At 40.1% G+C, this 24,262-nt stretch overlaps 1 protein-coding gene across 1 annotated transcript in view; it reads left to right on the top strand.

The window, feature by feature from the left end:
- The window catches only part of abcg1 (ATP-binding cassette, sub-family G (WHITE), member 1), a 33,199-nt gene extending 10,321 nt beyond the window's left edge, over positions 1-22,878 (top strand). The window contains exons 3-15 of the mRNA XM_060898109.1: positions 2,480-2,597; positions 3,855-3,987; positions 4,396-4,446; positions 5,831-5,976; positions 10,533-10,656; positions 14,134-14,248; positions 14,439-14,587; positions 14,749-14,850; positions 15,238-15,406; positions 16,944-17,044; positions 17,821-17,979; positions 18,084-18,202; positions 20,839-22,878. Of these exons, the coding sequence (XP_060754092.1) occupies positions 2,480-2,597; positions 3,855-3,987; positions 4,396-4,446; positions 5,831-5,976; positions 10,533-10,656; positions 14,134-14,248; positions 14,439-14,587; positions 14,749-14,850; positions 15,238-15,406; positions 16,944-17,044; positions 17,821-17,979; positions 18,084-18,202; positions 20,839-21,067 (1,715 nt within the window). The 3' untranslated portion in view covers positions 21,068-22,878. The remainder of the gene's footprint in view (positions 1-2,479; positions 2,598-3,854; positions 3,988-4,395; positions 4,447-5,830; positions 5,977-10,532; positions 10,657-14,133; positions 14,249-14,438; positions 14,588-14,748; positions 14,851-15,237; positions 15,407-16,943; positions 17,045-17,820; positions 17,980-18,083; positions 18,203-20,838) is intronic.
- The last annotated feature ends 1,384 nt before the right edge of the window (positions 22,879-24,262 follow it).

Here is a 24,262-nt window from a genome sequence, read left to right as displayed (position 1 = left end):
AATCGCTGGTGTTGCATAGGCTACCGTGTAAGCTCTGGCAATTTCAGCGACAAATTACTTCCTAAAAGAACTAGTAAGGGGTCAGTCAACTGGCATTTTTTGGATATCGCGAGGAGGACGTGGAACAGCAAATGCCAGTTTGTAAAGTGTGCAAAAAAACAAACAAACCTGTCATCACGAAAGGCAGCAGCACTACAAATATGTTCCATCATCACCTGAAACTCATCCGGTAGAGTATGCAGAGTCTCTTAAACTCCGAACTACTTGCCCACGAGCTAAAACCCCCCACAAGCTAAACAAACGACCATAGCGGCCTCGTTCTCCAAAGCCACCCCATATGAGAAAACGAGTCAGAGATGGAGAGCTATAACGGATGCAATCACTAACGTCATTGCCAAAGACATGATCCCAATTAGTATAGTGGAAAAAACAGGCTTCCAAAAATTACTAAACACACTCGATCCCAAACATGAGTTGCCTGGTCGCAGACATTTTACAGAGAAGCCAATACCGGAATTCTACACATCTGAGAGGCAGCGCCAGAAAACATTCAGTTCAAAAGTGTGCAAAGAGAAAAATGATGTTTTGCAGATCTCTCTCTTCTCTCCCTCAATCTCTCTCTCTATTGTGAATGTTCCAGTGGTTCTCAGTAGTCAGGTTAATAGCTTGGAGATCTGTTTTTTAAAATAATTTAATGAATGAGCACTTTTCTTATTTAGGCTAAATGTCTTTCTCAGTGTTGAGTTTGCACTTTACTGATTTGAGCTCTGAGCAGCTCTGTATTGTATTGCCCCTTTGTTGCAATTTTCAAGATTGTTTTTGCAGTTTGTGCAACATCTTTGTTGAATAAAAATAGTCTTATTTCAACTCAATTGTGATTAATCACTAACATGAAAATTTAAAATGTGTTGTTGAAAACCACCTGTAAAGTTAACCAAGAATGTTATTTAATCTGCAGGGATTGTAGTGAAAACAGTAAAGAGTAAAAGTTAGATTTCATGGGGTCCTTTAGAGGAGATTTAAATATATCGAGATATATATCGTATATCGTGAAATGGAGAAAATGTATCGGGATATTCATTTTTTCCCCATATCGCACAGCCCTACTAGTGAGAATTGAATAATATGCAACCCCAATTCCAAAAAAGTTGGGATGCTGTGTAAAATGTAAATAAAACCAAAATGCAATAATTTGCAAACATTTTTTCATGGTAGATTCTTAACTTGCATTTGTAGATGCAACAGTGAACTGTGTTTACTGGCAATGGTTTTCTGAAGTGTTTCTGAGCCCATGTAGTAATGTCCTTTATACAGTCATGCCAGTTTTTAATGCAGTGCCACCTGAAGGATTGAAGGTCATGGGGATTTAATGTTGGTTTTCGGCCTTTCCCCTTACATACAGAGATTTCTCAGGATTCTCTGAATCTTTTGATGATATTATGGATTGTATGCACAATATCATCAAATATTATGGATTGTATCCATAATATGCATCCACTATATATTTCATACAAAATGCCACACGTCAAAGATATTTGGGTATTTCTTGGACAGATTGAGGCTACAAATCCAATTAAGCTTGCAGCCACTGAACTCAAGTGGATTAGCATTTCAGCTAGACAAATAACAGGTTACCATCAGACATTTTTCACAAAATTGCCACTGTTTATTTTTTATTATTTGATTGATGTATTCTGTAGTCTCCCCATTAAACCAACTTACAGAAAGAAATACACTTTGAATGGCACTATGATGATGAGAGGGATGATGAGAATGTTCGTTTGTTTATTGTCCCACTGTGAGAAATTTTTCTTGGGCATTCCAACCATCTGCTTGGTACCATGCACTTAAATACAGTACATATAGAAGTTAAAAATATTCCATACGGTTCATTTGTTCATTCTTAACAGTACATACAACATAAATACTATATATATATATATATATATATATATATATATATATATATATATATTGTGTGTGTGTGTGTGTGTGTGTGTGTGTGTGTGTGTGTATGTATATACACTAAATACAATATAGACACTACTGTATGTACATACATACACAAATGCAGATTATAGAAAAATGTACATTGCCAAAAAGTCTTTAGAAATATCTCAACATTCAACACCTTGGATCAAATTCAGAATGCATTATCGAATTGGACAAAAGTAAGCAGCTTAGTGTGTGTGTGTGTGTGTGGGTGGGGGGGATCGTATGTCAAGTAAGAATGAACAATATCAAGCAGGAAAAAGCAAACAGGAGCAATCATGCAAAAAAATTGAGAAACACAAAAGGTGTCTAATAAATGCTTTCTTTCGCCCCACTCACAAAGAACCACTTATGTAAGGAGGAGGTGCTAAGTGAATGTTTTATTCGGCAGAGCCTGATATGGGGGGAGAAAAAAAACACTCTGTGGTGAATACTGGGAAATGTTTCTCACAGGTACCCATTGGCCTGTTCTCTTCTTCTTTCTTAGGTTACAAGACCCTGCTGAAAGGCATCTCTGGCAATTTTACCAGTGGAGATCTAGTGGCTGTCATGGGGCCCTCAGGAGCAGGGAAGTCAACGCTTATGAACATCCTGGCAGGATATAGGTGAACATAACAAAGCCATGTCACTCACACAGACATACACACAAACCTATTCACGACATGCTGTACGTGCTTTATGTCTACACATGTAAGCACGTGTTGTTTGCAGTTCTGTGAATGTGAGCACTGTGAATGTGAGCACTATTTGGCATATATATTTCTACACCAAATTAGATATGTCCGCTGGCACGGTGGTGTAGTGGTTAGCACTGTCGCCTCACAGCAAGAAGGTCCTGGGTTTGAGCCCAGCGACTGACGAGGGCCTTTCTGTGGCAAGTTTGCATGTTCTCCCCGTGTCTGTGTGGGTTTCCTCCGGGTGCTCCGTTTTCCCCCACAGTCCAAAGAAATGCAGGTTAGGTTAATTGGTGGCTCTAAATTGACCGTAGGTGTGAATGGTTGTGTGTTGCGGGGTACACCCTGGACAAGTCGCCAGGTCAACGCAGGGCTGATACATATATCAGCCCTGCGTTGACCTGGCGACTTGTCCAGGGTGTACCCTGCCTCTCGCCCATAGTCAGCTGGGATAGGCTCCAGCTTACCTGCAACCCTGTAGAACAGGATAAACAGTTACAGATAATGGATGGTATATATGTCCCACCAGTTCCAACCAACATCCTCAACATAAAACTGACTGAGAATTACGAATAGTAATACAGGAGTATCAGTGAGATTCACAACAGATCAGAAACACTAATATTGTAGAGTATTTTTGTCCCCTGAGTAATTAAAAAAAATCACACTGTTGCAATAATAATGTAGGTTACATTACTGAGTTGGGCGGCACGGTGGTGTAGTGGTTAGCGCTGTTGCCTCACAGCAAGAAGGTCCTGGGTTCGAGCCCCAGGGCCGGCGAGGGCCTTTCTGTGTGGAGTTTGCATGTTCTCCCCGTGTCCGCGTGGGTTTCCTCCGGGTGCTCCGGTTTCCCCCACAGTCCAAAGACATGCAGGTTAGGTTAACTGGTGACTCTAAATTGACCGTAGGTGTGAATGTGAGTGTGAATGGTTGTCTGTGTCTATGTGTCGGCCCTGTGATGACCTGGCGACTTGTCCAGGGTGTACCCTGCCTTTCGCCCGTAGTCAGCTGGGATAGGCTCCAGCTTGCCTGCGACCCTGTAGAAGGATAAAGCGGCTAGAGATAATGAGATGAGATGAGATGAGATGAGACATTACTGAGTTTATATTTGTAATGCACATTTTGGTTTAACAAAGGACACAGGTTAAAGTTTATACACATCCTTAAAAAATTTGCTTTGTCTTTTAGGGAAACCGGAATGAAAGGGGATATCTTGATAAATGGACGACCCAGAGATCTGAGGTCCTTTAGAAAAGTGTCTTGTTATATAATGCAAGATGACATACTTCTGCCACACCTGACGGTCCAGGAGGCCATGATGGTAAGGGGCTTCTGTTACTTGGGTGGGTTTTCTGTGAAAGCAACAAAACTATATTGTTTATTTGTCTGAAATTTATTGTATACATAAAGAAAATTGAAGCACAGAACATAGTTTGTGCAGAATATGTATATTCACTAATACCTGTGCCTATATGTTTCACCTTAGAGTTTACATTTGGTTTAGATTTATTTTAGAGATCATTAAAACTTCACCTTCTACTTGTTATTACTAGTACACTTTTTAGCCTTCACAAGCTGGGTAGCTATAATTTGGCTTTCAGTGGCTAAAGATATATGGAATGCAGACCTCAATGGGTATTTGACAGAAATGAGAGAAAGTGAACCATAGTCTTATATAATCAAAAGATGATTTTTGTGATTAAAAAGCCTCTGAAATCTGCCTCCCCAGGTATCAGCTAATCTGAAACTCCAGGAAAAGGAGGAGAGCAGGAGAGAGATGGTAAGAGAAAACAGTGTGAACCTCTTCACACATTAACTACTTGTTGTCTGATGTTAAAGAACTGGAATTTAGAGCATAGTGTTGTATTTTTATTACATTTTGGTGGATTGTGATATAACTTGCTGAGAAAAACCTATGTATTTGAGATGCATGCCTCCAAATGAAATAGGTATGCTGGGAGATTTTGTCAGCTGGAAATTTGACACTGGTCAGATACTTCAGTACCAATATAACAGTTTCAGCTAGTTACAGTTAAATTTGCGATTTTGATTTCTGTTCTGTTTCGATTTTCAATTTAAAATCTGATAAATCACTACACGTCTGTTGTAGAATTCTGATGTTCCATATTTTGACTGAATATTTGCATCAAGCAATTTATATATTTAAATGCAGTGTGATTCATACATCGGCACAAGGCTCCTGATATTTAGTATGACATGATGTTTCATACAAAATTTTTTTGATATTATAGTACTTTTATACAACTGTTCAAGAAACAGAGTAACATTTCAGACATCTCATTATCTCTAGCCACTTTATCCTTCTACAGGGTCGCAGGCAAGCTGGAGCCTATCCCAGCTGACTACAGGCGAAAGGCAGGGTACACCCTGGACAAGTCGCCAGGTCATCACAGGGCTGACACATAGACACAGACAACCATTCACACTCACATTCACACCTACGGTCAATTTAGAGTCACCAGTTAACCTAACCTGCATGTCTTTGGACTGTGGGGGAAACCGGAGCACCCGGAGGAAACCCACACGGACACGGGGAGAACATGCAAACTCCACACAGAAAGGCCCTCGCCGGCCCCGGGGCTCGAACCCAGGACCTTCTTGCTGTGAGGCAACAGCGCTAACCACTACACCACTGTGCTGCCCCCATTTCAGACATGTTATGGCCAAATATTTTGTTTATTTTTGCTCCATAAACAAAAATAGTTTGCAAATAAGCCAGGCATGTTGCTGTGGTTTCAGTATAATGAACTATGGCTAGAACTGGAATACTTGCAAACATAGAGAAGCAGAATGATAAACAGTGAAACGTACCAGTGCTGTTAAATATCAGCAATTTTGGAACACTAGTTATGTTATGGCCAGGTTCTTGCCCGAACTGATAATCACATCATCAGTTTTTCTTTGGCTAATCAGACACAAGGTATGCCAGCATACTTGCCGGAGCAATTGGGGGTTAGGTGCCCTGCTCAAGGACATTTGAGCCAGTCCTGCTGGTTCAGGGAATCAAACCAGTGACCTTTTGGTCCCAAAGCTGTTTCTCTAACCATTTGGCCATGGCATCCCCTTGGAACACTGCTTGCTCAATAATTAGTGGTCCAGATCTAACTGTTGTATAAAACTAAATAATGCCTCTGTCTTTGTAGGTGAACGAGATCTTGACTGCACTTGGCTTGCTGGAATGTGCTAAAACACGCACATCTAACCTCTCTGGTGGCCAGAGGAAGCGCTTGGCAATAGCCTTGGAACTTATCAACAACCCACCTGTCATGTTTTTTGATGAACCCACAAGGTGAAACCTTTGCCAAGCACTAACTCATAATACATTTTCTTTTGTGTCCTCACATATAAGGATTATTTTATTCATCTCACTGAACATCATAGCATGCACTAGAGCCAAATATAGGGTTTTTAATATCAAAAGATTATATGAACAAAGGTTCTTTCTATAGTTAGCTGTGGTGAGAGGTTTGATGACTACATAGGCCCCTAAGTGGATGATTAAGCCATCTGTTCATTTATTCTCCCTCTGGGTCTCTCTAGAGGGATTAAGCCATATAATTAAAATACTTCCCCATGTGCGGCATGGTGGTGTAGTGGTTAGCGCTGTCGCCTCACAGCAAGAAGGTCCGGGTTCGAGCCCTGTGGCCGGCGAGGGCCTTTCTCTGCGGAGTTTGCATGTTTTCCTCGTGGGTTTCCTCCGGGTGCTCCGGTTTCCCCCACAGTCCAAAGACATGTAGGTTAGGTTAACTGGTGACTCTAAAGTGAGTGTGAATGGTTGTCTGTGTCTATGTGTCAGCCCTGTGATGACCTGGCGACTTGTCCAGGGTGTACCCCGCCTTTTGCCCATAGTCAGCTGGGATAGGCTCCAGCTTGCCTGCGACCCTGTAGAGCAGGATAAAGCGGCTAGAGATAATGAGATGAGATGAGACTTCCCCATGTCTAATATAGACCCCTCTGAAAGTACTGAAATGGCAAAGCCAATTCTTTTGTTTTTGGTATACACTGAATACATTTTGAGGTTCAAAAGATAAGATGATAGATCAGAATTTCAACTTCAATTTCCTGATATTTACATCTAGATGTGTTCAACAACTTAGAACATGGCACCTTTTGTTTGAACCCATCCAATTTTCAAGTGGTCCGAAATATCGGAACATATGCTTGACAGGAGTTTCTTGTTGCCCAGATGTGCCCAGTTAGATTGATTGATTGTTTAAACAATTAATAGTTTTGAATGTCTTCTCTTGCCCTGTGTCTGAAATCACTCCCTACTCACTATATAGGGCACTATATAGTGAGGGCGCCATTTTGTAGTACTGTCCGAAATGATAGTGAGGATTATTACACCCTATATAGTGGCACTCAAAGTATCCCACAATGCATCATGAAAAGTAGTGTACAAATGATGGTCACTAACCAAGCAATATATCCCATCATGCACTGCGGTCGGTCACGCTGAAAGAAATCAAATTAAAAGCCTCAAATTTGATTTAATAAAAGGCAGCGGCAAAGAAGAAAGTATTCAGCCTTGATTAAAAAAAAAACTGAAAGATGCAGGTACTTTGTATTGATTAATGTGGGAAATGCACACAGTATAATATGTATTTATCACAAAAATGCATGCATGCATTTATTATTTTGAAAACCCACCAGCCGGCTGATATGGCACGTTTTAATTGTGTGATAGTAATGATGTAAATACCAGTGCGACGGACTAGTGTCCAAAAGCGTTTTTTCATTTTACCAATGAGCTCACTTTGTAGTCCTCTATATAGTAATTCCCTATATAGGGAGTAGTGAATGAGTGAGCGATTTCAGACACAGTGTTGGTTTGAGCCCTGGTTTTGCCTGAGAAAACTGCATTTTATTGTTAAAAAGGATAAACCAACTTGAAGGCCAGAAGAGTTGTTTATTGGAGAAAAAACAAGCGGAGAAACCTGAGAAAAGAGGAAAAATCTATCAGAGGCATTGCACAAACATTGGGTCTATCCAGTACAACAATTTGGAAATTTGGAATGCTCTGATAAAGAAACAGGTGTACTAATAGTCATGCATCATACAGGTCAGCCAAGGAAAATAGGAGCAGTTGTTAACACAAACATTGTAAGAGCAGTGAAGAAAAAAGAACAGTCAGTGACCTCACTAGTAACCTCCACAGGGCAGGAGTGAAGGTATCACAATCCATTTTTCAAAAGAAAAGTTTAAGAGCAGAAATATAGAGGCCACACCACAAGATGCAAACCACTCATCAGCAGTAAGAATCAGAAGGTCAAACATTTGCAGAGAAATACAGAGATGTGCCACAAAAGTTATGGAACCAAGATTATCCTCTATCAAAGTGAAATCTACAGACACATTCTATCTGAAAGTTTACAGAAAAATGCATCCAATCTATAACTCCAATTCCAAGAAAGTTGGGATACTCTGTAAAATGTGAATAAAACCAGAATGCAATGATTTGCAAATCCTTTTTGACCTATATTCAATTGAATATAATACAAAGACAACATATTTACTGTTCAAATTGATAAATATTATTGTTTTTGTAAATATACACTCATTCTGAATTTTATGCTTGCAACACGTTCCAAAAAGTTGGGACAGGGGCATGTTTACCACTGTGTTACATCACCTTTTCTTTTAACAACATTCAGTAAGTGTTTGAGAAATGAGATCACTAATTGTTGAAATTTTGATAGTAAAGGTCTTTGCCATTATTGGTTGATATATGACTTCAGTTTCTCAGCAGTCTGTGGTCTCCATTGTCATATTTTGTGCTTCACACACTTTCAATGGGAGACAGGTCTGGACTGCAGGCAGGCCAGTCTAGTATCTGCACTCTTTTACTATGAAGCCATGCTGTTGTAACACATGCAGAATGTGGCTTGGCATTGTCTTGCTAGAATAAGCAGGAATGTCCCTGAAAAATGTTATCTGGATGGCAGCATATGCTGCTCCAAAACCTCTACTGTATGTACATTTCAGCATTAATGGTGACTTCACAGATGTGCAATTTACCCATGCCATGGGTATTAACACACCCCCATACCATCTTAGATACTACCTTTTTAACTTTGTGCTGGTAACAGTCTGGATGGCCCTTTTCCCATTTAGCTCGGAGAACATGATGTCCATGATTTCCAAAAACAAATTGAAATGTGGACTCATCAGACCACAGGACACTTTTCCACTTTGTCAGTCAATCTCAGATGGGCTTGGGCCCAGGGAAGTCAGTGACATTTCTGGATGTTCTGCATGGTAGAGTCTTAATTTGCATTTTTAGATGCAGCAACGAACTGTGTTTACTGATAACAGTTTTCCAAAGTGTTCCTGCACCCATGTAGTAATGCCCTTTATACAATAATGTTGTTTTTTAATGCAGTGCCACCTGAGGGATTGAAGGTCATGGTTGTTTAATGTTACGTTTTTGGCTTTGCCCCTTACATGCAGAGATTTCTCTGGATTCTCTGAATCTTTTGATGATACTGTAAAAAATCCTTCCCGCACCATATGGTGCATTAGGTGGCTTTGATCTCCATTTCTGTAGCCCTCGGCCTCTCGCCTATTACATAGCTAGGGTTGCAGTGGGGGGCTAGTCCTCTGGTAACTACGAGAGTTTGACTCCCCACTTGCTTCTGTATTGCAGCGTGCCTTGCCAGACGGCAGTAGAGGTACCATTTTTATGATGGTATTTGGTATGACCCGACCGCAAGTAGAACTCGTGATCGAGAGGCGGACACACTAACCACTAGGCCAACTCGCAGTTCAATGATATTGTGAATTATAGATAATTTCTTCTTCCTCTTCCTTGTCCAGCAGTGCTGCCAGGTCAGGGTCCGTGTGGACCCTACTGATCCACGTCATATTAATTGGAGCATAGTTTTACGCTGGATGCCCTTCCTGCCACAACCGTCCCATTTCTGGGCTTGGGAAACAACCATTCACAGCTATGGGCTATTTAGAGTAGCCAGTTAGCCTAACTGCATGTCTCTGGACCCACACAGACATGGGGAGAACATGCAAACTCCACCCAGAAAGGCCCCCGTTGGCCACTTGGCTTGAACTGAGAAACTCCTGGCTGTGAGGTGACAGTGCTAACCACTGCACCACTATGCCACCCGTGGATTGTAGACAACAAGATTCCTAAAACATTGTTCTTAAACTCTTGGACTATGTGCCCATGCAGCTTTTCACAGTGTGGTGAACCTTGCCCCATCCTTGCTTGTGAATGACTGAGCTTTTTGAGGATGTTCTTTTCATACCCAGTCATGATGATAACATCTGTTACCAGTTAACCATTTTACCAGTGGTATGTTCCAAACAGGTGCTTTTTGAGCATTCCACAACTTTTGAGCATTCCACAACAGCCTTTTGTTGCCCCGTCCCAACTTTTTCAGAATGTGTTATACGTAGGCATCAAATTCAGAATGAGTATATAGTTACAAAAAAACAATAAAGTTTATCAATTCACTTCATTATACAGCAAGGCAATGACCCAAAACACACTGCCAGCACAAGAGAGGACTTCATTATGGGGAAAACATGTTGATTATATCAATGGGTTGCCTGCTTGATGCAGTTATTGCAAGCAAACTTATGCAACCAAATATTAAGTGTTTATTTGAAGACTGTCTGTTCCAATACTTTTGTTCACCTAACTATTGGGTGGTCTGCCATCAAAGGTGCCATTTTCTAACTTATTTAAAACGTCTAGATGTAGATATCAGGAAATTAAATCTGGAATTCTGACCAATCATCTCATATTCATCTTTTGATGTCAAACACAGATGTCTAATTTTAACTTTTCTGAAAATTCTGACTTTTTATACCTTGCTTTCTTTTCAGTGGACTAGATAGCTCTTCCTGTTTCCAGGTGGTCTCATTAATGAAAGCTCTGGCTCAAGGAGGCCGAACAGTTATCTGCACCATTCACCAGCCCAGTGCCAAAGTCTTTGAGCTCTTTGATCATGTAAGCTATAGAAACTTTGATAAAGTAAGCTATATTATGCTAAGTGCTAAGGTGAAGTTGTAAAAACGTTAAATGATTGCAGAGCATCTCACACATGAAAACGAAATTTGCATCTTTATTTCCATAAGATAGATGGGTTTTTATCCAGTGCTTATTTTTAATTTGCGTTTTTAAAAAATAATGTGGGATTATTTACCAACACATTTTATGGAAAATATTCACAACAGTTTCATATAAAACTAGTTCAAACAGTTTTATTAGTCTACTAGCTTGTTAGACAGTTGACAGTTTCTGTCATCTAAGGGTGATAGATGGATGTAATCGCAGGAACAGTTTTATTGAAAGCACAATAGCAAATGGCTCCAATACGTAGACAAAAGCAGAGTCGAAAAATAGGCAATAGTCGAGCAAGGCACAGACAGGATATCAGCGGTAATACAATACTCAAAGTCCAGAAACAGGGTCAAAACCAGAAAAATGATAAAAAAAATACAAGGCCTTCGCAAGGTATATGTGTTACTGAGAGTCCTTATGTATGTGCTGTGACTGAGCTCTAATCAGGAACAGGTGCATGCTAATTAGTCCTAATGGTGTGTGTGCAGTTTGCAATCTGCGGCTGCACACTCCGAGGGCCAAAGTGCGTGGACGTGAGAGATGTAACTCAATAACCGTTTGACATATCAAGTTTAATATTTGATCGTAACTATACTACTGTCTCTCAAACAATTAGAATATCGTGAAAAAGTTCAATATGAACCATGAGTTATTCAGTTATTTAAGAAATTGAAAATGTTAAATATTCCAGACTAACTACACACAAACAAAAATGTTTCAAGCATTTTTCTGTTTTAATTTTGATAATTATGTTCTACAGTGGGGAAAAACAAACAAACAAACAAACAAACAAACAAACCAGATCTCAAAATATTAGAGTATTTCATTTCGAGTTTGAGTAAAACAGTATCAATACCATGTATTTATCTGTTTAGTTCAGTACATGCAACCACAATCATGATAAAGACCGCTGACTTGACAGTTGTCCAGAAGACGATAATCGACACCCTCCACAAGGAGGGTAAGCCACAGAAGGTCATTGGTGAAAAGGCTGGCTGGAGAAGGTGTACAAGCAACAGGGATGACTGCAGCCTTGAAGATTGTCAAGAAAAGTTGATTCAAGAACTTGGGAGAGCTTCACAATGAGTGGACTGAGGCTGGGGTCAGTGCATCAAGAGTCATGCACAGACGTCTTCAGGAAAGAGGCTACAACTGTTGCATTCCTAATATCAAGCCTCTTCTGAACCAGAGACAACATCAGAAGCGTCTTACCTGGGCTAAGGAGAGAAAGAGCTGGACTGCCTTTGGAAATCGAGGTCGTAGAGTCTGGAGGAAAAGTGGACAGGCACAGAATCCAAGATGTTTGAAGTCCAGTGTGACGTTTCCACAGTCTGTGATGATTTGGGGTGCCGTGTCATCTGCTGGTGTTGGTCCACTGTGTTTTATCAAGTCCAAAGTCAACGTGGCCATCTACCAGGAGATTTTAGAGCACTTCATGCGTCTATCTGCTAACAATCTTTATGGAGATGCAATTATCCTTTTCCAACAGGACTTTGCACCTGCTCACAGTGCCAAAACTGCTACCAGATGGTTTGCTGACTATGATATTACTGTGCTTGACTGGCCAGCCAACTTGCCTGACCTGAACCCCATAGTGAATCGATAGGGTATTGTCAAGAGGAAGATGAGAAACACCCAACCCAAAAATACAGATGAGCTGAAGGCCGCTATCAAAGCAACCTGGGCTTCAATAACACCTCAGCAGTGCCAGAGGCTGATCACCTCCATGCCACACTGTACTGATGCAGTAATTTATGGTAAAGGAGCCCCAACCAAGTATCGAGTGTATAAATGAAAATACTTTTCAGAAGGGGCGGCATGGTGGTGTAGTGGTTAGCGCTGTCACCTCACAGCAAGAAGGTCCGGGTTCGAGCCCCGTGGCCGATGAGGGCCTCTTTGTGCGGAGTTTGCATGTTCTCCCCGTGTCCGCGTGGGTTTCCTCCGGGTGCTCCGGTTTCCCCCACAGTCCAAAGACATGCAGGTTAGGTTAACTGGTGACTCTAAATTGACCATAGGTGTGAATGTGAGTGTGAATGGTTGTCTGTGTCTATGTGTCAGCCCTGTGATGACCTGGTGACTTGTCCAGGGTGTACCCCGCCTTTTGCCCGTAGTCAGCTGGGATAGGCTCCAGCTTGCCTGCGACCCTGTAGAACAGGATAAAGCGGCTAGAGATGATGAGATGAGACAAACAAACAAACTTTTTCACGATATTCTAATTGTTTGAGATGCACTAGTATATTGATGATGTAAAGTGAAAGCGCTGGTTCACTGCTGTCCACCAGGCACCCAGCAGACTCACACCATAATAAATGTTATGCTGTTGTTTCTGGTGCATGGCATGTGGTGGCAAAGAAAGGAATAAATATGTCTTCGTAACTGCGATGCGTCTCTCATTATTGGTATCACTGTCACAAGACAATGCAGCAATTTATTGATGCAAAATACACTACACTAAACAGTTCTATGGTTCATATGCTATAATATTATTCTATTCAGTTTGATTTTGTGCCCTTGCAAATACTTTGCTCATACACTCATCAGGAGCTCTGCTTTTAGGTAGTGCCTAAATATCTGTATTAACATTATGTTAAGTGATGATATAATGGCAGCACGTGGTTAGTACTGTCACTTCACAGCAAAAAAGTTCTGGGTTTGAACCTCACAGCCGACTGGGGCATTTCTGTATGGAGTTTGCATGTTCTACCAGTGCATGCGTAGGTTTCCTTCAGTCACTCTGGTTTCCACTCACGGTCAAAAGACATGTAAATTAGGTCAACTGGCTACTCTAAATTGCCCATAGGTGTTAATGTGAATGATCGTTCATCTCCGTGTTAGTCCTACAGTAGGTTGCCGACCTGCCCAGAGTGTATCCAAGCTCTTGCCTGAAGTCAGCTGGGTTTGGCTCCAGCTCACCTATGACTCTATGGTATAGATAATGGATGGATAATAACATAACAAATAATTCAGATTTTAGTAAATTCCTTCAGTATTGGCAGTTCTGGCTGACAGAAACATTCTCACAACCCCAACCCCCAACTTCAGACCTCCTGGCAGTACAAACAGGAGGGATGAAGAGTAATACAATACTAGATGCCCATTCTGACAAAGTTAAATGCCTGATGCGGCAATATCACCATGCATATGAGCGATAGAACGGTGACTGCAGATTTATGTCTATATCCGACATTTTTGTGCAGGTACCCTGTGCTACCCCGGAACAATGTCAGTCTGGGTGGCCTCCGATCTTGCCCATGCCAGGATCTGCCATTGTCCTTAAGTGAACAGTCTAATGCAAGGATAAGACATGAAAACAACTTTATCTTACTATTTGACAGTGGGTTTTTTTTTTTCATTGTTTTACAGCTTTATGTTTTGAGCCAAGGTCAGTGCATCTACCGGGGGATAGTCTCAAACCTAATCCCCTATCTAAGGGAACATGGACTCAACTGCCCTACATATCACAACCCTGCTGATTTCAGTAAGAAACTCACCCTTGCTGTTTCAAAGCCTGAAGCAAATTTATATTAGTAGATATAAATAATAAATATCCTTATATGCATACTCATAAAAAAATCTCAGCCATGCCATAAAGAGATTTTTAAGTGTTGTGTTGCACAAAATGGAGTAGACACCCTATATTTTATATTGTAAATATTTTTTGCCCTCAGTCATGGAAGTGGCCTCTGGAGACTATGGTGACCACATAGCTCGGTTGGTGAAAACTGTTAATGAGAGGAAGTGTGAGAAAGATTACAAAAGTGAGATGAATGGTGATGGGGCTCTGAACTCCTTCTTTTGGCATAAACCATCTGACGAGGTACAAACACAGACAATGCTGTATATTCTAAAAATGTGATACAAAAATTTTCAGTCTGGAAATGAAAAGAGATATTACTCAACAAATGTGCTAATGTAAGCTCACTTAAATAAGAATGTAATGTTAATTTGTGTTATAAGAGGTACATTTATTTTTTCTAGGACTCCTCTTCTACTGAAGGCTGTCACAGCTTCTCTGCCAGTTGTCAGACGCAGTTCTGTGTCCTCTTTAAAAGAACATTCCTAAGCATCATGAGGGATTCGGTAAACAAAACTGCTGATCACTGCATAAATGTAGTTATACAGCACGTTTGCTCAAGGGGTATATTATGAAATAGCCACATTCTATGCTGTCTAATAGATCAAGTAAGTTGATTCAATTAAAAATAAATCAGTCCAGAAACGGAGCTCTAATGAACATGAGCACAGAGCACAGGACTATAAATTCAAATATGCATTAAATTATTAAATATATAATAACAGTGTGCCTGAAGTTAGCCTGTGTATTTTGCATTTTGACAACGTGTCCAGCAACCATGAGTTTCAAAATTTAAATTTTTAAAATCTGTCCAATAATTCCATTTCCTTTACAAGTGCATTCCAATAGGTAAATACACCCTACCTATAAATTCATGTTGCTTTTTTGACTAGATTTTGACACACCTGCGCATCACCTCTCATATTGGAATTGGGCTCCTGATAGGGCTTCTGTACCTTGGCATTGGAAATGAGGCCAAGAAGGTCCTCAGCAACTCTGGTTTCCTTTTTTTCTCGATGCTCTTTCTCATGTTTGCTGCTCTGATGCCCACCGTACTGACCTGTGAGTGGATTAAATTTTAAATTGTGAAATATCTATTCATTTTCTGTCCTAGTTATTAAATATCTATTAACACTTCAATCAATCTACAGTATCTACTGTATCTATTTATTTGCATATCTGAAAACCTGATATGCCATTATGCTATATTGCAACCAGCATGGATGGTTTTGTCTCATCTCATTATCTCTAGCCGCTTTATCCTGTTCTACAGGGTTGCAGGCAAGCTGGAGCCTATCCCAGCTGACTACGGGCGAAAGGCGGGGTACACCCCGGACAAGTCGCCAGGTCATCACAGGGCTGACACATAGACACAGACAACCACTCACACTCACATTCACACCTACGGTCAATTTAGAGTCACCAGTTAACCTAACCTGCATGTCTTTGGACTGTGGGGGAACCCGGAGCACCCGGAGGAAACCCACGCGGACACGGGGAGAACATGCAAACTCCACACAGAAAGGCCCTCGCCGGCCACGGGGCTTGAACCTGGACCTTCTTGCTGTGAGGCGACAGCGCTAACCACTACACCACCGTGCCACCCTGGATGGTTTTGTATCATGAGTAATTTTATCTGATGGTAATATGTGTCATCAGATCTCATGCATATTCTCATCTCATCTCATTATCTCTAGCTGCTTTATCCTGTTCTACAGGGTCGCGGGCAAGCTGGAGCCTATCCCAGCTGACTACGGGCAAAAGGCGGGGTACACCCTGGACAAGTCGCCAGGTCATCACAGGGCTGACACATAGACACAGACAACCATTCACATTCACACCTACGGTCAATTTAGAGTCACCAGTTAACCTAACCTGCATGTCTTTGGACTGTGGGGGAACCCGGAGCACCCGGAGGAAACCCACGCGGACACGGGGAGAACATGCAAACTCCACACAGAAAGGCCCTCGCCGGCCACGGGGCTTGAACCTGGACCTTCTTGCTGTGAGGCGACAGCGCTAACCACTACACCACCGTGCCACCCTGGATGGTTTTGTATCATGAGTAATTTTATCTGATGGTAATATGTGTCATCAGATCTCATGCATATTCTCATCTCATCTCATTATCTCTAGCTGCTTTATCCTGTTCTACAGGGTCGCGGGCAAGCTGGAGCCTATCCCAGCTGACTACGGGCAAAAGGCGGGGTACACCCTGGACAAGTCGCCAGGTCATCACAGGGCTGACACATAGACACAGACAACCATTCACATTCACACCTACGGTCAATTTAGAGTCACCAGTTAACCTAACCTGCATGTCTTTGGACTGTGGGGGAAACCGGAGCACCCGGAGGAAACCCACGCGGACACGGGGAGCACATGCAAACTCCGCACAGAAAGGCCCTCGCCGGTTGCTGGGCTCGAACCCAGAACCTTCTTGCTGTGAGGCGACAGCGCTAACCACTACACCACCGTGCCGCCCATTTGCATATTCCCAAGCTACATATTTCTGTGCTTAACAGTCTAATGTATATTCTCATTCTTGTGTATCAAGAAACATTGATTAAAATCTTTTCATTTGTATTTTCAATGCCAGTTCCACTTGAGATGGGTGTCTTTTTGAGAGAACACTTAAATTACTGGTACAGTCTGAAGGCATACTACCTAGCAAAAACTATGGCTGATGTCCCATTCCAGGTAACTGTCTTATCATATGAAATGTCTTATATTGATCAGATGATGGCTATAATCTTTCACACATTTGTTGAAAGGATGGTTAAAGATCACATTTTTATGGTACCATAAGAATCAAAACAGTGGACAGGGTGAAGCTTTGATGGCACTAACATGTTATAGAAGCTCAGAAGGGATTTACTCAGGTCAGAGAAGGGTGCTCCCAATTTAGGAAAATCCAGCAGTAGCATTATATAAGCAGGCTGTGCGCTCTGTTAGAAAGGCTTTTCTCTCAAACTAATAATCACTAATGGTTGTAACAACTGTGAATATTAAATCTTTATCATAATTAAGCTTGTACACATTTTATTGTTATTTATGTACTTTCAAAATGGTATAAATTTAATTATTTAAACTATAAATAGTAATACATTAATGGCTAATCTGATTTTTTTATTTTGCTATATTTAAGTCTTTTATAAATACGATCTCATTTATATCAGACTTTGTAGGGTTTTAAATATTTTTGATACAGCAGTCTAGAGACATGCGTAAAACGACAAAACTCTGAAGCAAAACAGACAAGTGAGTTAATTTGAATGTTGCTACAGTCTAATTCTTTCCCCGTGCAAGCTAAAAAGTGCAAATGGCTAAAACCAAGTTTTAAATACCCCAATTTATGAGTCAGTTAAATATATTACATGCCTTGACTCCTAAATGTTGCGTACTAAAACACTGTAAATTCTTAAAACAGTGGAATGTAACTATAATTATTTTTTTTAACTGATTCTGGCTTATAGATTGTGTTCCCAGTGGCATACTGCAGCATTGTGTACTGGATGACCTCTCAACCTTCAGACGCTCTTCGGTTCATCCTCTTCTTGGCTTTGGGTACGCTGACGTCCTTGGTTGCACAGTCTTTGGGGCTCTTAATTGGGGCAGCATCTTCATCATTGCAGGTGATTTCTAAATTGGGATCTCCTTTTATAGAATGTTCCTAATTATGTTTTAACATAATTACTGATTTAATAATGCAGTGTTTTTGTAATATTCTATTTCTTAGGTGGCCACTTTTGTAGGGCCAGTAACTGCCATACCTGTGCTGCTATTTTCAGGCTTTTTTGTCAGTTTTGACACCATCCCAAAATACCTCCAGTGGATATCTTACATTTCTTATGTCAGGTAAGAAGTGTTGTACTTAGTCTTGGGGGAAAAATAAAATAGTAATAGTAGTATAATTATAACGGCAGTTCCAAAAAAGTTGGGATGCTGTGTAAACTGTAAATAAAAACAGAATGTGATAATCTGCAAATCATGGAAACCCGATATTTTATTGAAAATAGTACAAAGACAACATATCAAATGTTGAAACAGAAATTTTATTGTTTTTTGAAAAATATATATGCTCATTTTGAATTTGATGTCAGCAACACTTTTCAGAGAAGTTGGGACAGGGGCAACAAAAGACCGAAAAAGTTGTGTAATGCTAAAAAAACCCCTAATTTGGTTAATTGGCAACAGGTCAGTAACATGATTGGGTATAAAAAGAGCATCCCAGAGAGGCAGAGTCTCTCAGAAGTAAAGATGAGGAGGGGTTCACAGTTCTGTGAAAGACTGATTGGGCAAACAGTGGAACAATTTAAGAATAACATTCCTCAATGAAAAATTGCAAAGAATTTGGGGATCACATCGCCTATGGTACATAATATCATTAAAAGATCTGGAGAAATCTCTGTATGCAAGAGACAAGGCTGAAAACTGACACTGGATGCCTGTGATCTTCAGGCCCTCAGGTGACACTGCATTAAAAGCAGACACATGTCTGCAGTGGAAACTGTGAAAACAGTTCATTACTGCATCCACAAATGCAAGTTAAAACCAGATATAAACAATATCCAGAAACACCTCCACCTTCTCTGGACCCAAGCTCTTTTATGATGGACTGAGGCAAAGTGGAAAATTGTCCCTAGGTCTGATAAATCAAAAGTAGAAATTCTTTTTAGAAATTATGGACACCACATCTTCCAGGCTAAAGAGCAGAGGAGACCATCCGGCTTGTTATCAGTACACAGTTCAAAAGCCAGCATCTGTGACTGTATGAGGGTGCATTAGTGCACATGACATGGGTAGCTTGTACATCTGGGAAGGCATCATTAATGCTGAATGATATATACACATTTCAGAGTAATATGCTGCCATCCAGACAAAATCTTTTGCAGGGAAGGCCTTCCTTCTTTCAGCAAGATAATGCCAAACCGCTTTCTGCACATATTAAAACTGCTTGGCTCTGTAATAAGAGTCTGGGTGCTGAACTGGCCTGCCTGCAGTCCAGACCTGTCATCCATTTTGTGAGGGTGCAGGCACTTTCCAGATGCAGGCGCAGGGGAGAGCAGGTGCGTTGCAAATTGGTAGCCAAATTCAAATCGCAATCCAGGAAACATAGTCAGGGTCAGGCAAAGGTCAGCTGATGTGCAAATGGAATATCAGAGACTAGACTAAGGTCGAGTTCAGAAATAAACAGAAATGAGGTCAGAGTCAGGAATACTGAAACAGGAAACAAGGCTTGGTAAAGACAGGTCATAACACTGAGCAATACTTCGTGAAGTCTGTTTGTCTGAACATGGTTTAAATAGGCAGGCTGATTATTGGGAAACAGGACACAGCTGTGTGGTTAATATTCAGGGGCAGAGGGGCCCTGTGGCGCTTGGGAGTTGTAGTTCATCTCGGCCATGTTTGGAGGCCGTTCTGAACTTGGGTTTTCGGTGCTATTCCTGACACATTTAAAATATTTGGCACATTATGAAGCACAAAATACGATAAAGGAGACCCCGAACTGTTGAACAACTGAAATTGTATATCAGGCAAGAATGGGAAAACATTACTCTTTCAAAACTACAGCAATTGGTCTCCTTAGTTCCCAAATGTTTACAGAATGTTGTTAAAAGTACAGGTGATGCAGCACAGTGGTAAACATGTCCCATCCTAACTTTTTTGGAAAGAGTTGCTAACGTCAATTTCAAAATGAACATATATTTAAAAAAAAAAACATTTCTCAGTTTCAACATTTGATATGTTGTCTTTGTACTATTTTCAATGAAATATAGGGCTTCCATGATTTGCAAATCTTCACATTCTGCTTTTATTTACAGTTTACACAGCATCCCAACTTTTTTGGAATTGAGGTTGTATTTTATTTTTATACAATGCCTTTATTAGCACTGTATGTGGGTGGTAGGATGGTGTAGTGGTTAGCACTGTCGCCTCACAGCAAGAAGGTTCTGGGTTCGAGCCCAGTGGCCGACGGGGGCCTTTCTGTGTGAAGTTTGCATGTTCTCCCCGTGTCTGTGTGGGTTTCCTCTGGGTGCTCTGGGTTTCCCCCACAGTCCAAAGACATGCAGTTAGGTTAACATGGGACAGCCTTGGGCTGAAATGCCCAAGAGTGGCAGCGTGCATGTATGCAGCAGCTTTGAGCTCCTATGATGATGAACTAAATTTCGTTGGGCAGTGACAGTAAAAGCATTCAATTAAGAATATTTTAAAATCAAAACGTGATATAGCTAGGCTTATAATTATCACAAAACACATTGTCAAGCACACTAAAAATTTTGGTAATAGAAAATAGCTTATTAAGGTCATGTTTACTGCAAACCAGTATTGTGTGTAAGAGAAATGATATGACTGTTTGTTTGATTTTGCTTGTAATCACTGAAGAATATTATTGTTTATCATTTCAGTATAAATCTGGAGCCTGTTAACACAATCATTTTTCAAATGTGTCAGTTGACAGTTGTCTAATGCAGCTCTTTTATGGTTTTCAGGTATGGTTTTGAAGGAGTTATCTTGTCCATCTATGGGTTGGATCGTGAGGACCTACACTGTGACAAAGATGAGACATGCCACTTCCAAAAATCCAAGGCCATTTTGAAGGAACTAGATGTTGAGAATGCTGAACTGTATCTTGACTTCATTGTCCTGGGCATCTTCTTTGTCTCCCTACGTCTTATTGCCTACTTTGTTCTCCGTTACAAAATCAGTGCAGAGAGGTAGACACCAAGATAGCAACAACTTTGACAAGACTCTTACACCCTAGAAAATGTGACCAGAGAGAACATATGTGGGTGATTCTTTCTTCAAACTGCAAAAAGGGCTGCTATTTTTGTGGAGGTCCCTATAGGACAACGATACACTGAGCATTTTAGTCTGCTCACCTTTGGTGCACTATTTTGCATTAATAAAGACATGGCTATCCATATGGATTGACGTATATGTACATATGACAATCTACAGTTTGTTTGAACAGTTATCAGGGAGTTGGACTCGTGTCTTGTTTTGTGTTATGCTGTGTATATTGTATGTATAGCATTTTGTCTACCTGAGTATGATGGAACCTATCCTTAATAAATAGCATACAACAATAACAATTTGATAAAGGGTTTCACAATTTAAAGAGCTGGTCTCTTCTAGGTATGGCATGACTATTAAGGACTGGTCATCTTGTCCATAGTTAAAGCAAAGCCTGTTTCAGGACATTGCTGTTTTAGGTTATTTTTATTATGGTTAAATGTCATTAACAGCACCAAAGAACACACCACACTGCACTTCAATTAATAGTCACACACAGGCTAAAAATTACCTTTCCAGCTTCAATGCTTTTTAGACTACATGCCTAATGACAGAAATCTGTGCAATAATAGATCTGTATATTGTTTTACACTATTTATGGACATATACAGATTCTTAAAATGCACTTGTGTGGACAAACTGGCAACTCAGCTGAATTCGTTGATTCTTGACTTGAAATAGCACAGTGAGGAAGCACATCGACAGAAGCCTCCTTATAGCTCAATGACCAGCCTTCCTTGGATGGAGGATGCTATGTCTGCAGTAGTGTCTGAAACGTTTTTCCAGGTTGATATTGATTTGGGAATTGAACAGCTACATTAAACTCTGGCTTTAGTTACACGCAAAAACAAGCCTGAATTGGCCTTGGCCAGCTGACATGCACTGGCAGGCTCTAAACTAGCTATGACTAGTTGTAATGTTGCCCATGTGGGACTGGGTAATGATTTGTAGCCCATGGCACCCGGTGTGTTGTTTTGCAGAATTCACATCTATAGCCATGCAATCTCCCATTGCCGTTGAAATTCGATGACTAGATCTAAAGCAACATATTGATGACCATAAAACTCCTACACCTCATATCCTTATTGAGTCTGTAATATGCCTGCATATTACGTCCACATGCCAAAGTACTATAATATTTATAATGGGGACTGAACTACACCCTTGAATGGATCTGCATCTTACTTGGACAGCTTACCATGACAGACCACAGCTTTTGGACTTGTTGCTGATAACAGTCTGGATGGTCTTTTTCATCTTTTGTCCAGAGCACACGACATCCATTTCTTCCAAAAAAGACCTGGAATACTGATTTGTCTGACCATAATGCATGTTTCCACTGTGTGATGGTCCATCTCAGATGCCTCCAAGCCCCGATAAGTTGATGGTGCTTCTAGACACCGTTTTGGAATGTGTTACAGGCCTGAGACTCAGGAATGGATTTATTTATTTTTTTTAATGAAGTTGACCAGACAGAACATGAAATATCTTTGGTTCATACTGTCTGTAATGAAATACAGTTCAAAGTAAATATAGAAATCACTGCTTTCTTTTTTTTAAATTTGCATTTCCATACTGTCCCAACTTTTTCTGATTTGGGGTTGTCTATCATAGTGAGATAGTTGTGACACAAATGTATAGGAATGAATATGGAGCAATTATGGCCACATCATCTACCAAGAACCTTTATTCCAGTCTTTGGATTTTTATATTTATTATACTGTTTGACAGACAGAGGATAACACACATGGTTACCAATTCATAAAAACAGTTCACAGTTCTGGTTAATTGTAACAAATGTGAAAATATGAATGTTTAGCCAGAAATGTATATTCCCATTTGATTTGAAAAAGATGGTTATAATCTAAGTATTACAACTGTGTTACATATGCATACAAGTTAGAAAATATTTGATTTTACACATGTTCATGTACATGCAAAATGGTCTTTTTTCAGCTTTTTGTATGTTTGGCTTGGAAGCATTATCTGTCTTTCTTTTTCCTTGTATATTGGCTGTATATTATTTTTTGCTGTTTCTGTTTATTTACAACTTGCACATGTCATATAAATCTCTTGACATTTTTAGCAAACTATTTTCCTTTAAGTTATTGGGGTTGTATTATAGTAGTCAGTTCATTTTTCAAGGGGATGCTTGCTGCTTTTCTGTGACATTTTAACACGGTAGAGCAACAATAAATTTGAATTATTTATAAATTATGTGTTTTGTATTTTTTTTACACTTCTTTTTCTAAGTGTAAGTAAAACCAGTTGTCAAGTATCATAATATTATACAAATCTACACCTAAACTTGAGATATAAGTAGAACCCCAATGCCAAAGTTTTCATGAGGCACAATAACAAATAAAATCCTGAAAAATTTGTGCAACAGCCAAGGAAAAAAAAAACTTTCTGCTTACTAAAAATATGACTTTATGACATGGCTACTAATATAATTTCTTTGTTTTAACTCAGTTGAAATGTAGTTAAAGAAGCACACAAATGTTCCCTTACAGTGCATATTCTCAAATGTTTGACTTTTGTTTCTTTGCAGCTGAACCAGGATTGTCTCTGTGACCTCAACATGTTCCTCACTGTCTCAGTTAGGCTGATCAGAATGACCTGTTTTTAGGGGGAAAAAAATCAAGTGTGTGTGTGTGTGTGTGTGTGTGTGTGTATAAAAAAAGATAAAACTGATTTGTTTATGGAACTCTACAACTTAAGAATTCCATAAGATTTTATCCTTTTTTTATCTCTGTGTAAACTGTGACGTGACTATAAGTCTAAATATAACTTGAATAAAAATATTATATATGTGTGTGTGTTTTATGTTTCACAACCGATTAGTTTTCACCAGCGTGTGAGCTTTTCTTGCCTTCAGGAGATGGTCCATTTCATCCACCTTCAAACAAAGAGACATGCAAGCATATATCACACACACATGTAAATTAAAATTATATGCATATAAAGGGGAGTTATGTATGTGATTGTGAAAATATGTAAATGAGGGCTTGGTGGGTGGCACTTTCTTTCCACATGGCCAAAGCAAAATCATCATTTCAATGCCAAAAACTTTTAAGAATTATATATCAAACACTTGGTATATTGCTTGAATATATACCC

Source organism: Neoarius graeffei, chromosome 17 (assembly GCF_027579695.1).
Source record: "Neoarius graeffei isolate fNeoGra1 chromosome 17, fNeoGra1.pri, whole genome shotgun sequence".
Taxonomy (NCBI): Eukaryota; Metazoa; Chordata; class Actinopteri; order Siluriformes; family Ariidae; genus Neoarius; species Neoarius graeffei.
Note: the sequence above shows the minus strand (reverse complement) of the source record. Positions and strands in the feature narration are given on the sequence as shown.